Raw genomic sequence first — 15,710 nt, 5'->3', positions numbered from 1 at the left:
ACTCATCAAGGTAAGCCTAAAAGAAATTCTGCTGAACCTGCCTTGATGAGCGAGGCGGGGAGGCAAGCAAAGAAAAGCAATCAAACACAAATGCTCGCTAAATATGTTGCTGAATTGACTGACAAAAATCACACAAGTATGAACTACTCAATTCTTCAAGATTGATGTGTTTGTCCAGTCCCCCAGACCACGGGATGACCCCTTTCTGTGGGATTCATAAAGTTGATTCAGCTCATTGTCTGTCATGTTTTGTACTGTAGCAAGTTATTATAATCAAGTTCCTATAAAGCTCATTCTTCTGATCTAACTGAATTGACTTGTTGGGACTGCAGGCTCTGGTTCCTGCACAGTCGTAGAGCATGCAGCTGACTGAGGAAATGTGTGAGAGGACTGTTGTGACATTAGCCCGGGGGCCTCAGTCTTATGAGGAGCAATCTGTCTGACACAACGCACACACACACACTGGTCCAGACTGGGGGCACAGATAGCATCACTGCAGCTCTTTCATTTGATGAGCCATCGGGGAAAAAGACAAGATAGGCTCACAGTGGAGGAGAGAGAGAAAGAGAAAACAGTCAGGCAATGTGAGACAAAGAAAGAAGGATGACGACTGGGGAAAAGGGAGAAGCAACAGATATGGAGGAAGAAAGGCAGGGATATTAAGTGGGGGGGAAAAAACAAGGACAGATTAAGAATGAAGGGGAAGTAAGACTGGCAAAAAATAAAAATAAAACACTGAGAGAAAGGGAGACTTTGTGTTTGTTCAGGAGGTAAGCATTACGTTTTGGGTGAGCAGTAGTAATCCATCGTTACCGCTGTTAAGTGCAGCCTTTAAAGGCCAGAGTTTGCCATTACGCTGACAGAACATGCAGGCATGATTCAGACTCCCAGGAGCCTCTAAGGAGCACAGGGTCACCTCTCCAATCCTATTCTATCACCCCCAAATGGACAGTCTCAGTGGAAATGGGGCATGACAATAAATATCATGAGTGGATCACTGCAGCAGCAGGGTCATAGCAAAGGTCAAGCCTTCCACAGAAAGGGTGTAACCAGGGTGAAAGGTCACCAGGATAACCATCTTAGTATCCAGGCTCCGTGCAGCATATGGATGCGCTCATCAATGTGTTTCGATAAGACTGCTCCTGTTCCAGCTATAATAGGACATTTCAATCATCATCTGCTGCAGCTTTGTAGCCATAGGTGGTTGATTTTAGTGAAGTAATATGACCCTGTGGGTGACTCGAGGCTGAACACAAAATGGGGCTTTTACACTTAGCAGGATGTATGCTAATGAGGCGAATCCGGATAGAAGTGATTATCTCATCCTGATCCTTATTAAAATGCATTCTGGTCTCAAGGTATGAGGTACAGAAATAGTAGATGCAACTTTCAGTGGCACAAATACTGTCTCACGCCAAGGTTCTAACAATTTATGTGCAACAATGACGCACATTTATCCGAATTCAGTGGTTCTGTTTTGCGCATGTGATGCTCTGGAACAAATCTGAACAGCTTCATAAAAACTGTCCCTGAGCTTTCAGAAAGAAAGAATCACTTTAGTCTACACACAGTGATTTCATGTCTGTTTAAACAAACACTGAAAGAAATACTGAAAACTCATACGTGGGAAATAGAGAGAGTGGAGAAATAATTTAAAGTGCAAGCCTTAGGATGGAGGGAATGAAATGAATGATTATCACTGATCGAATAACTAGTTTTATTGTGCTTTTCTTGGCAGTATGTTCTGAAATTTTGAAAGTTAACAAGACACTTCTTTGTCAAGTCGTGAGGTGATCAATCCTTAACAGTGTTTCACACCCTCGATATAGTGAGGCTGAATTTTTACGACCAGGTTCCCATACCTAGAGATCTTTCAGACCTCCCAGTATATATTTGTTGAACAAATCGAGGTCATATCAGGTTTTCACCACACTCTGATTGATGGTGGGATATTTTTTTAAACGCACTCGCATATGTTTAGGTCAATTTTTAATTCGATTTCATTTATATAGCACCAAATCACAAGCACAGTTGTCTCAAAGCCCTTTATATTGTAAAGTAAAGACCCCACAGTAATACAGAGAAACCACAATAATCAAATGACCCCCTATGATCAAGCACTTGGCGACAGTGGGAAGGAAAAAATCCCTTTAAGAAAGAAGAAACTTCCAGCAGGCCAATTGGGGGTGTGGGAGTGTTAACAGTAATGTCTCTCTCTCTCATGAATGCACTTATCTTAAATGTACCATGTGCATAAAGAAGGTTTCTGAAAGGATAATCAACAAAACTAACATGACTTCCTTGTTTAAAGCTTTATGTTAAATCGTATATAGTCAAAAGTGGTGTTTTACCCTGGTAGAATCCTGAACAGTGATATTGTTGCTTACAGGCATGTCTACAGTTATCAGTTAGGTTGATGGAATCCTTACTCATCTCCGAACCAGCTTTAAGAAGATTAAATAATTGTTGGTGTAAAGAGGATACAAAGCTCACTGTAGGAGCCATTTTTGTGTTTGTAAGTGATTTAAGGCAGGAACATTTAATTAGGGTCGCTGGTCGTAAGGACCAAACAGTTTGTGATCGCTGTGCTGTTGTGATTTATGTTTGATAATGTTGGACATTAAGATGAACTGTGGAACGGCAAATGCAATCAATGGTGAACAATAAATGTTTAAGCTGACAAGATAACAACAACGCTGGAGTTATTGGACTTTCTCAATACCACAAGTTTTCTTTCATAACAGTGGCACTGTGTCAGCTCCACCATCGAACACCTCAGTGGCTTCAAGCGTAGCCTCTACACTCAATGCAAGGGGATAACAACATACATTCTGTTTATAGCTTTTTATAATTCTGCATCAGATTTTACCTGCTGACAGCACCACCATAACGCCAGATGGCTGTAATATGTGGGATGAGGCTGCATCAGTAACCATGGACATTCTGTCCTCTACTTTGTGATATACACACGAGATCTTTAAAACTTCATTATTACAAAGTCCAGACTAAAAAGCAGCAGATTATGCTTCAGATTGTTTCATATTATTTTTATCATTTGGAATTCCTACTAGCATCAAGCTCTAGTAGTACACACCACAATCATAGGTCCTGTGATCCAATCTTTACAGCTTGTGTAGTGCAGACTATGATAATTAAGCAAAAAGTATATTATGTATGTACGTTCATGTAAAAGAGAAAGTTTTGATAAGACCGTATGCAGTGGCAACTGAGTACACCCATGCTGCTTCTATAGGAAAAAAGAGGGAATGTAGCAGCCAGGTGCTGCTAAACAGTTCAGCTCATTAGCTGATCATCAGCAAATGTGACCACCTCTGTAAAACCGAAAGGTTTTGCTAGTTTGCTGCTTTTCTAAAGTGTTTGGGTGTGTCTTAACACAAAATATTCCCAGAAGTGGATGTCCCAGCGAATTCAAGAACATGACAGCAGGTTTAGGCTTCCAAAGTTTATCTTAATAATGACCGAGAGGGCCAAATTGCAAGATATTGGCCCATAATGCATAACACTGTGTGGGGTAAAAAACAAATACCAGTGTTGCAGTGATGTTAAGGACAGGACCTGGGCACCTTGGAGTCACTGAGTCAACTATAAATGCCTCTGCATACCAAAGTGTTCTAAAGTCAAATGTGAGGTCAAGATGAATCAAGATGTTACAATGGTAAAGTCAATGTCCACTCTTCAGCTTAACTGAAATGGCTTTGCAGGGCCTAAAGAGAGCTGTGCATATACAAATGCCAGTAAACCTCAATTCAGTTCAGTTCAGTTCAGTTCATTTTTATTTCAAACATTTCAAACATGAGCCTTCACAATCATTACAAAATATTATTCCATTATTTGTTTGAAAAGGAGTAGGCAGAAGTATTTACTTATTTGTCCCTACCCCCTCAAGTTTTACCTCTCATTCATTTAATTATTTTTTTTTTAGTCTTAAATTAAACAAACAACATATGAAACAAAAGTAAAGCAAAACAAAACAAAACATACATAAATCAAAAACAAGAAATTAGCAAGCCTCACCACAGTATAGTTTCTTTCATATGAAAAATACAGAAGGTGTATATTTGCAGATACACAAGTTATGGAAAAACAAACAAACCAAAACAAAAAAAAAAAAACCCAAAAAAGAACCACAACACCATTACCAGCAACATTACCGTCCTGGGTTAACCCCATTTTCTTCATTCTTATACTTATTTAAAATTAGGTTTTTATATCTTACTTTAAACTGTTTTATGTTTTTACTGTCTTTTATTTCTTCTGTTAGACTGTTCCATAATTTAACTCTTGCAATTGAGATAGACATCGTTCTTAAAGTTGTTCTAGCACTTTGTATTTTTAAATTCCATTTCCCTCTTAAGTTATACCCACCTTCTCTTTCTATGAACAATTTACAGATTTCTTTTGGAAGCAATTTATTTCTTACTTTATACATTATTTGCACTGTTTTAAGCTTCAATGAACTGAAGCTGCAGAATGGAACAAAATTCCTCTGCAACAATATAAAAGAGTGATAGAATTATACAGAACACCATTGCTTCTGCTTATTCCTCCTAAAGGTGGACTACACAGAATCCTGTGAAAACTTTCCTTTTTTAATTACATATTTTTCACTTGGTCAAAACATATAGGATAACACTTCTCTCGACCTTTTTGTACAAAAGACAGCTGGACTGTAAACTTTTGCCTCTTTGCTACCATAGTCTAGCAAGTACCTAAGCAGCAAACACACTGCAGAATGACTTTATGCCATTTCTTACCCTGTGGCAGCCTCAAACACATAATAAGTGATGAGTGGAATTGATTTTCTGAGGAAATGTTGCTGCTGAGCACATTAATGCTCAGAAGGACTGTGCCATGGGACTAGGCCATACAGAGTGAAACTATGTGCTCTTCTGACAAAGTGAGCAAATTAAAAATATTGTGCAACTCAGTACGAAATGCTTCCAAGTTTCTTGTAAAATTTATCCTATGTAGTGCTTTTCTATGTTCAGGGAGAAATCAGCGAAGTCATCGCTGCCACTGAGAAAGTGCAGTAACATTTTATGATTAACTCATTCGTGTGTGCCACAGGACTTTACCTTAGGTAGACAAGGCTGACAAGCATCACAAATTAGATCCCTGCAGCTGCCTCAGCCCCATTCTCGAGCAAGCCAGTGATGCCTTTACTATTCAATCACTGCAAGAAAACTGCCTCAGTGGTGGCAAATATAATTTGAAGGATGCATTTACGAGTGCAGTGTAGAACGAAATAAAAACAGACCGGCACATTACCTCAGCGGCTGCAGCTACTCAGCAGCAGTATTTGCCTAGAAATGGTTGAAAATGTTAAGCTCACGGCAAATAAAGCCTTAGTCAAATACTCTCATGTGCAAATAGTGGATTCATTACAGCTTATAGAGACAGTTGACTGGCTGAAGAAATCCCAGAGTGAATGGATAAATGACTTGAACTTTTCAAAGTCACGGTTGTAAGGGGGCTGAGAAAGGAAGACGTGGTGATTGAAATCATAAGAATGGGGAGGAGAGCAGGAAAAATAGATTTGTTTGAGGCTACTCCGAGAAGAATCTTCATCTTGCATTAAGAGCGCCGGACCTTAAGGGTAAAAATCTTTAGAGCGAATCGCAATTCGATGTCTCAGTACAGCTAAAATAGTATTAAGAGAGGCAATTTGGTGATAACAGAGAAAAGTGTACATCTTTCTTCTTTTCCTTACTGGCTTTTATTTAGCAGCTATGTTTCCCTTCAACTCTTTGTCCTCTCTTCCTTTATATCTGTTCTTTCTCTTGTGCGGTCACACAAATGGAAACAGGACTGTGACTGCATTGCGGTCAGGAAAATGAAGACCATACGGGTGCAATGAATTGTTCCACTGTCCCCCTCCCACCGCTTTTGTTGATGGGCCATGGGAACCTGACAAACAATGGGAATGATTGGAGGGATGGGGGCTGCACGGAGGAGGACAGGAAACAGAGAACAGGAAACCATGTCCTCAAGGAGACAGAAAAGAAGTGAACATGCACAGACTGAGCGGAGACTGTGGTCAAGTTGTAGAAATTGTGGAATGAAAACCTGGAAGCTTGCCATGCAGCTGAAGGTTAAAGCAAACTGAAAATTTGGCTGCTGGAACTGGAAGGCTTTTAACAATAAATCTCAAAAACACACATGCATTCACACACACACTTGAATGTCATGACCTCTTTTCCAACCCAGTTGGCAATCGCGTTTTAGGTATGCACTTGCCAACATACAGCGTATCTAGTGGCTGTGATCAATATGCTCCTCTTTGTGACTGTGGTTAGCATAATGGCTGAATGATTAGTCGTGTCCTGTAATACACATCTCCACCTCAGTGACACTCTTTGTGTTCATTAGCTGCTGCAGCTCGTCTCTTTAGCATTCACAGAGCCATGATGGATATGCGGGCTAATCAATGCACGCTCTCCTTGGCTGTCATCTACAATTGGACCATATGCCAGCCACTCAACCTTAAAGGTGGACAGTTGTCTGGCCCTTATGTTACTGCATGCCCTGTGTCACAATACGGAGTCAGCCAGGGAGCATCCACTGTGAGTTCTGTGCCAAAATCTGTCTTGTTTACACTCTGAATACATATACTTCGGATCTAGTCTTGCGTGTATAATCATTCTGCTCCTGTTTTCAGAGTAATGGAAGATTTATGTGTGGTTTCCTTGCAAACGTTAGTCCTGATTATTACTCTTAATGGTTTTACATGAAAAACATGCATGGAGGAGGATGAAATATTGATTTCTGGCATAATGTGACATAAAGACTAGAAAACTGTTTGTTTAATAACAGCTATACCAGGCTTGCCATGTCTAGGTCAGAGTGCGTCAGACAACTGGTCTTCAGGGACAAACCTTGTCAGAGTGGCAGATTGGGAATGATTTACTGAACAGACTGCTCTTTGCCTCCTGGGTCATCATCCATATGTTTAGGTTAACTGGGCACAGCTTGGTTGGCCATATATGGACAGAATTTCTTTCTCAAGTTTGGCTGGTCAGTGCATAAACATAAGAATCATCTGCTTTACAATGTGTCTCCATTTTCAGGAGAAAACAGGTCGTTTTGGACATTTATGAGTGTACTTCCTCTGCTTTAATATCGTTGCCTGAAATCAATCCCATCTGTAAATACACACAGGAGAGACTTTTGACTGAGTGTATTACTCATACGAGGTCTGGCAGCTTTACAGCGGAGCCAAAACGGCTCAAACCAAGCGACATCTTAGAAGTCTTTTTTTTGTTTTCTTTGGCTCTCACAGGATAAGAGTGGAGCTCAGCATTTAAGATGCAAAGCCATTCACTAGAAAGCTAGGCTGTTTTCGTTAAGAGCCCATGGGCTCAGGTTGCATATCTGTTTGTAGAGGCCAAACTAAGCTGGGTTGTTTATAACCATCACAGGTTCTGCAAGGGAATTTCAGCGGCAGGAAGGATATTGCTGTTATTGGCTTAAATATTATTCATGGGTTAAATATATATCCTTGTCAGTTGTAAGAGGCTGGGATGAGAGAATGAAATGGGAGGCACACTGAGGTCATACTATATGAACATGTGGTATCAATGGCAAAACAGTACAGTTCTTCTGTTACATGACAAAGACCACACAGGAAGTTCAACAAAAAGAGGTTTCCGAAGGTTTTTTGGAAAATATGCAGTCCTTGGTATTGACTTTAAAGCAATGCCCTAACTACTTTACCACAACCCTATTTAGACATGTGATCCATCCACAGTGGATCAAATCTACTATTAAACATGAAAAAAAGAGCAAAACACAACCAAAAAGCATTTGAGGTGCTCTGAAATCTAGCACAATGCTGAAGTGTAACTGCACAGCCGATACCTGTTCACAGGGTCTGTCCCCAGAGACGAAAGCAACAGAAGTAAAAATGAAGTCAGTCTGAAATTAGCTGTTGTTCCCTCTATCCCATTAAAGACTAAAAATACCTATACATATACAGACTGCCTTGAGCTTTGTAGCCTGTAACTGTTAAAATCGGTCAAATTAGTGAATGATGCTTGACTGGACAGCAGATTGTGAAGGCAATTCTGTCTTTAAAATATTTAAACTGTTAATTCTTACTGTCCCCAAGGAGAATGGTTACATGAGTTTTAGAAATTATCTAAATTTTATGTGGGCTGTATTAAAAAATAGTTAATGGCTCGATACAAGTGCTGCCCTATAAGTATTCTTATACTATGTATGGGTGTTCTGCAGTCTAACAGATTGTGTATTGATCAAACAAGTAATCATACACACAATTTAAAACTACCGATTTATTGAAAGCAGGCAACAGACGAGTACAAGCGTGTAATTTATTTTGTTTGCATGCCTGTGTGTGCAAATGTGTGTGTAACATCCAAAAAACAGGCTCATTATAAAACCAATTAAACCCACCTTACTCTCATTATGAAGCTGTAGGGCTTAAGAAGAGATTGAGGACCTGTTGTACTCCCAGAGGGCTTCTGCCTGGTCAGGCCTGCTTTAGATGATAAAACCACTTTTAAATCCGCTGAAATCAAACACCACAAATCGGTCGTGATGGGTCAGTATTTATCCCTGTATCCCTGGCCCCTGGTCAACCTCATTATACACCGCTCTGTATCTGACCTCTAAATGGTTGTGCTGGGCTTTCTTAAACATTGTTTCACCGCAGAAATGTTCACATTCTCTGGTTTCTGTTTGTGCTGCTATTTATGAAAAGAAGAGTGTGGGAAAATAATGTAAACTGGCTCCATTACTGTGTGGGATTTTGATACGGGAGAAGAGGAATAGGATAAGGAGGAGGAGGAGGAATAGTAGCTCGAGCAGACAAGGAAAGAGAGCAAAAACAGAGAGTGAGCGAGCGAGAGCGAGAGAAAGAAGCTTATTTCTGAACTAAATCTGTCTTTGAAATAACTATTTAGAGGATAATTTGTGCATGGTGTTGAGTTATTAACAATCTGACAGGTGAGAGACAGTGTCTGTCCTCTTATGATCTGGATTTAAGAGGCCATCCTGTGTTGCTATTGTAATTGCAACTTTGGTGTTAACATAGAAGACAATGACATATCTTTGCTTCTCCCCTTCCACCAGCCGCATACACCAACAAACAGACACACACATATTTATGCCCCCACCCCTCCACCCTATTTTCATTCTTGGATGGCAGAGCTGACGGTTGGAGAGGCACAGCTGCCTGGAAGGTGGAGGCATGATTGATTGATGAAGTTTTGGTGCCCAGGGGATCCAATCATGTAATCAGTTTGTATTGATTGACTGTCCCCATTGAGAGACTGCTGAGGCTCTGCCGCCATGTGTGCAAGCTAAGCTTGGCACACATTCAAAATCTTCTGCAGTCAGATTTGATTTGGGTGGCGAGGTCGCCTAAGTCCACGTGTTGGGATTCATGCTGGGAAGTCTGTCATAATCACACTGCAGACGTTCCAAACCGCTCCCACAATTCTCTGCTCCAATTCTTCATTATCTTGTATTTATTTTAATTATTATGATTGAGAAATTATTTCAGCTTTACTGTAATTGCATCACATGTTTAATGATCCAGTCTCCTTGGAATTTAAATGGGGCTTCCACCTGGGTTTGCATAGCTAATGAGATTTTTTCCCCCCTTGCCACTATGTTTTTTTCCCCAGACTCTTGTTTCACATTTCTGACTTCTATTTGACTTGTCAAGTTAGCATCACTTTAGTGATGCAATGCACATCATTCCTTCAACAGCATTACAAAAAAAGGGCATTGTGAGTGCAAATAAAGGTATTTTTGTGAAATATAAAATTGAAGGGCAGCACTAAGGAGAAAGACAAACAATTTCTGTCTTTGCGACAAAATGATGAAAACTGAACACTTTCAATATATCACTAACATCTAGTTATACTGAGAATAACCATGGCTTTTTAAGCTAAAAGCTCTTCTTAAGATTGACAACTTCCATATCAGTGAGCCACTTTTCACAAAGACACTATTTGTTTGCTTTACCGAAGCAGCACACCTTGTTTGTTGGTAGAGGTGGGAGAGGAGAATCGAAACCGCTTCACCGGTGGGCATTCGTTTTCTATGCTTGCATTTAATGAGCCCCAAAAGATTTCTCTCTGAAAGTCACTCCAAAGTCAAATTAAGGCTGAACTTGCTAAACACGTTTCAAAACTCAGATGCGTCACTGCTTTAACCTCAGGGGTGAATGTGGGTCAGAGGCGCAATAACCAGTTGGACTACTGAATGAGAAGCAGCTAATCTGTCTTTCCCTTTTCTTCCCCTCAGTCTCACCACAGGCTATAAATGTACCTTGTCTTGGTGGCACTGGGTGAACACGCTAGCAAAACTATTGCAAAGCGCCACAAGTCAGGAATGTAAATGAAGGAGAATGAAATAAAATGTAAAGCAACCACACACTCTCCATTTCAAATACCCACACCTAATTTATTGTGTAAGCTTTCAAACACACATTGGGAAATCAGAGGTAACTGTTAAGGGAAAAACAAACTGTGACTAAGCTGTGAGACAGACATTTTTGAATTTGCTTACTTGCTGTCTGAGAGCTAGATAAGAAGATCAACATCAATTTCATCTTGGTGAAATCCACAGCTGTGATGTTTGGCGCCAAATGTTAGCTTATTATAAAGCCTGCGAGAACTGGCATTAGTAGCCAAGCAACCTGAAAGGTGCTTTCAACTAAAGCCTACTTAAACATGTTTTTGGAACATGGGATAGAATATAGCATATAGAACTATAAAATCAACAGTTATGTACTAGAGATGGACCGATCTGATATTACGTATCGGTATCGGTCTGATACTGACGTAAATTACTGGATTGGATATCGGAGAGAAATAAAAAATGTAATCCGATCCATTAAATATCAAAAAAGCACCTCCCAAAACTTGCGACACGGCGCAACTCGGCTCATAACCGTAACACGTAGCAGCAGTATGCATCAGGTGATAGAGCGGCTGTGTGTATTTGTAGCATCCGGCATTTCATCTCCGAGGAAGTTATCCCAGAGAGAAGTAAAGCAAATGTGTAAGTTCATCTCTGAATGTTTGTAAAGCATTCTCGCGTTAAGCTTAACAACCGATATATGGAGCGACTGCCTCTCTCCCTCCCTCTCCTGCTGCTACTTCAATCGTGAAACTGATCAATGATCAGCTGATCGGCTTTCTGTAGCGAGTCCGTCTCTCTTGTTTATCCAATTCCAGAAAGAGGAAACCAGCGGCTGAACAACAGCAGCACGTTTAAGCTTGATAAGCTGTTGTTAGAATTTATTTAATATTACTTTCTAGACCAGAATCCTTTTCTAGGTAGCTGACGGCTGGTAACTGTGCAGGGGCGGATCTAGCAAAGTTTAGCCAGGGGGGCCAATAGGGCATGAACAGGGAAAAGACATACTTTTCATTCTTATTCTCATTTAAAATGTCTAGCTTTTAATAAAAATTATCCGAATCTTACATCCAAAGTTTTAATCTGATGTAAAATGTATAGAAGTCCATTACTGTATATAGTAACTATTAAGTCTAATATACCCTAGTAAGCTATAGTACTTTTTCCTTTGGGAAGGTACCATCTGTGCAGTCTGCAATTCTGCTGAAGAAACATGTTGAATCTATTTAATTATTCTTGAAAAATAATTTATTTCTGGGCATTTTTTTCACACTGCATCAAATTGAAGTTGATTACGTCAATTAAGCATCATGAGGTGGAGGGTGGTTCCTTATTTTTTTTTTTTTTCGCTGGGAGTTTTAGAACCCTATTAGTTAGGTTGCTTACTCTTTAAAATACCCGAATAGGGAGGATGGAGTAGGTTTAAGTTTATTAGATTGATCAGTATTGCTTAACTATGAAATATTTTGGGTGCAGTGTATTTTTTTTTTGCATACAGGTATAACAGAATAGCTTTAGTGTTTTTGTTTTTTTTTACTTGAGTATGAACTTATACAAAAAGCAGCAAAATATTAAAAAAACAGTTTTATTGATTAAAAAACACACTATATCGGATTCATATCGGTATCGGCTGATATCCAAATTTATGACATCGGTATCGGACATAAAAAAGTGGTATCGTGCCATCTCTATTATGTAATGAAGTTAATTCGTGATCTACAGCTTAGCAGGTTGACTAATCTCTCAAATCTCTCAGGTTAAGTTTGTTTGGTGTTTAATGGTGTTTGAACACCATTAAACCCTGAAAAAAATCCTTCAGCTTGCTTTCTAAGTAGACACAGCTCTTTATATGTAACAACTGATGAACTGCTCTTTATTTCTCCTCTTTGAAGACATCGCTGTACTGAATTAACAGAGATTAAATAGTTTTTGATCTCCTCATTTACAGTACCTACTACTTAAACATTTCCTTTGCATTTAATTTCAAGTTGTTCTTTTTCATTTACAAGTTAACAAGCTGTTTTGTCTGTCCTCTCACATAAGTGCCTTTTTAGATAATGAGCTGATGTTCTAATGGACCGCTGGAAGGGAGGAGCATTTATTTACAACCGATTAGCCATTAACGAAGAATAAAGTGTTACTGGCTTGTATAGTTTGTATGGACCTTCATTACAATTGTATACTCTGGAGAAATGCATTGATGGTTATTGCTTCACATTTTATTGAAGTCGTTACACTGCTGTGCACCAAATGGAGCCAAGAATGGTTTCCTTTAGTTTTACAAGTTAAAGTGGAAAAACATACCAAACTTTACACATAACAGTGGGTGATCATAAAACTGAAAGCAAAAGCCATCTGTGCATATTTCTTATAAAGCTGACATTTGGTTTTCTTTTAACAAAACATAGAAAGCATACAAAATCTTACAGAGTAGAGAAGAGTCCTAATTCTACAAATGTACAGTAACCATTCAGTCACTGTCTCTTCATCTCTGTGTTTGTTTATGCCTCTGCAGGTCAGGGTGGACAGCCCTCTGGAGGGAGGAGTGCTGTACGAGACAGTGACTGTGATGAAGGATAGCAGTCCCATCCTCAGGGACATGGCCTTCTCCGTGGACAGGAACTCTCTCTATGTCATGTCTGGCAAGCAGGTGAGGAAACGCCCTCATGTTGGTGCTGCTGTCAAAAGAACCATTGGAAAAGCAGGATGATGCAGCAACAGATGAGGCTGTCCTTCAGCTGGAAGCCCACAGGTTCAAGCCTCTATGACAGCGAGTGTTCGGCATGCTGACATGTTCTTCAGTTAAACACAAGACGTGTAGCATGAAATTTAGAGTTTTAGTTGACAAGAAACATACAGTATGGAAGTATTTTTGGAAATCGGTTAATGGAAGCGGTTTTGAACAAACATTAATAATGATGATTAGATTTGGACTGAGGACCAAAACAAATAAATAATCCTTGTTTTTTTAGGCTGTTGCAAAAAGAAATGTTCTGCACATTCTGTTAAGATTAGTATTTCTGCATGGAGTTTTGGAATCAGAAGTAAAACAGTTTCAAATCAAAAACATTAAGCTATGCTAAATTATAAATTAATACTGTTTATTTGGAATTGAAGCAGAGGATTATGACTTATCCTTAAAACAACAATTCCCTTACATTCATGAACTGTACGTCTACAGAAGGGATTGTTAAATATGCAGACTGTGTGTAAGAGGATGGACCACTGCTCCAATTACTTATCCATGCGAATCGACTTACAGCGCATGCATCTTTTGTACGTAACACACACACACACACACGCGCACACACATCCCTTACAAAACCAGTGGCGGCTTTTTTTTCTGTGTGGCTGTATTCCACCTCATCTGCTCCTCACTTGGCCCAGCATCACAGAGGCGAGCAGTTGTTGTCGTTGTTGTTGGACGATATTCTCTGCACTCATTGGAGATAAGAGTGAACAGTGGTAATCACTTTCAACTCCCATCAAGTGATTATTTTGGCGCGCTGGCATGCCACTGTGAAATGGGATTGGGTTTCAGTGCAGCCAAAAAAAGAAAAAAAAAAGTCTCTACCACTGCTCTCGGTTGTCTTCTGACTGCTGGAATTTATTGAGCCAGAGTCACAGGACAGAAAGCCAAAGGGCAGTGGGACAATTGCAGTCGTGTCAGTTACATCAGAGTGGCTCTGAGTCTTTCCTGAGAGCCTGAAAAACAGTCTGGAAATCTATAAAAGCGTCAAGTTTAAGACAACACATAATGTCATTGGAGGAAGAATAGAGACAGTCTTGTGTTGGGTGCCGTCTTCTAAAACAAATCAAGGCAGCTCTTCCTTCTGTGTGATAGACTGGAAGAGACAGGGCATAACTTATTGATGAGCTCTGGTCGTTCAAGGAGAGACACATGCTTCCTTCAAGGAGATAGCCAGCTATTCTCCTCACTCCGCCTTCAGTGACGCACAGTAACAGAGCAATAACCAAACCCTGCTTCGCCTGGCATTTTCTCTCAATATTAGAACAGCTTTGGCTTTGTAGCCTCCAGGAGCTTGAAACAGAGTAAAGCCTTCCGCTTTCTGTCTCCTCCTCCATCTTTGCTCAGCTTTCCCTTTAGACTTCCCCGTATCATGGGTAAGGAATCCCCCAGGGAGAGGGCTTCACTCGCAGATTTCCCACATTTCCAGTAGATCCCAGAGATGAGAGATTTTCAGATTCCTGGGAGCCAAACAATACAGAAATGATGTGGAATGAGGAGCGAAGCACAGACAGATTTGGCTGAGATCAGCCGACCCTTGTGGAATAACAATGAGCCCCTCTGTCTCCTGCCGGGTGAAACATGCAGGGTTAGCATGATGATGAAGAGTGAGGATCGTGTGTATGTGTGTGGATGTGTGTGTATGTGTGTGGATGTGTGTATTTTTGTGTCCTCACAAACACCCCTTGGAAGCCATTATTGATATGGAAAAAAATCTTCACAGCAGTTAATCTTTTTTCTCACTGTATGCCTTTAGTTTGATCATTTCTAAGAATAGAAATGCTTAGAATCCAAACACACTAAAACCTCACTGAATGTCACTCTTCAGTCTGTGAAGTCATGGGTAAGGCTTTAAACCTAAAAGAGGGGGGGGGGGGGGGGGGGGGGGGGGGGGGGGGGGGGGGGGCGCTGCAGGGTTTTTCCAGAGCAATCTTTCAAAGTGCCACTCTGTGAAATGTAAAATCATTGCTTGAATTCCAACCCAACCATTTCTTTGCTTACCAGTGCCTATTTATTAACCCTTACCTGTATGTAACAGTACAGTGTACCAGCGTTTCCCAGCCTATTTTGTGGGACCTTCCCCCAAAACTCAGATGGGCTGAAAGCTGCCTTTACCAACACACCTATCATGGTCCATATGAGTTCATTTGAATTGTTTCTAAACTGCATGAATATTCATCAGCAGCCGCATGGTACATCTTTCTCTGTTTGTAGACAGATGTTTTCATTGCAATTTAAACAAGAAATATGGATCTAAGATTGTTTACATTTATGTCATCCTTATTTTTTTTCCTTTTGGTTTAGTTTGCATTCATACTACTGTAACACTTCCAGAGTTTGCAGCCGTTTATCAGCACTTATCCACTAATGAACTCAGGTGTTGCTGTACTGTTAACACGGGCTGGTAGGAGCCGTGTTTTGCGAAGTGAATGTGCTGTGCAGGTGATTTAGTACTTCTTCTGACAAAATCAGTCTCTCACTAATCTGTAACCTCATTTGTTTATTGCGTTATTATGAAATCGTATTATTCTTAATTAATCAGAGTTACTTT

The 15,710-nt window shown here is 40.1% G+C and overlaps 1 protein-coding gene across 2 annotated transcripts in view; it reads left to right on the top strand.

Moving 5' to 3' along the window:
• LOC146518028 (plexin-A2-like) overlaps positions 1–15,710 on the top strand; it is an 81,961-nt gene that overhangs the window by 21,173 nt on the left and 45,078 nt on the right. For both annotated transcript variants that reach the window (XM_085159955.1, XM_085159956.1), the window contains exon 4: positions 12,926–13,060. In XM_085159955.1, coding sequence (XP_085016081.1) covers positions 12,926–13,060 — 135 coding nt within the window. The remainder of the gene's footprint in view (positions 1–12,925; positions 13,061–15,710) is intronic.

Source organism: Neolamprologus multifasciatus, chromosome 5 (assembly GCF_963576455.1).
Source record: "Neolamprologus multifasciatus chromosome 5, fNeoMul1.2, whole genome shotgun sequence".
Classification (NCBI taxonomy): domain Eukaryota; kingdom Metazoa; phylum Chordata; class Actinopteri; order Cichliformes; family Cichlidae; genus Neolamprologus; species Neolamprologus multifasciatus.
This window is presented reverse-complemented; position numbering and strand designations above follow the sequence as displayed.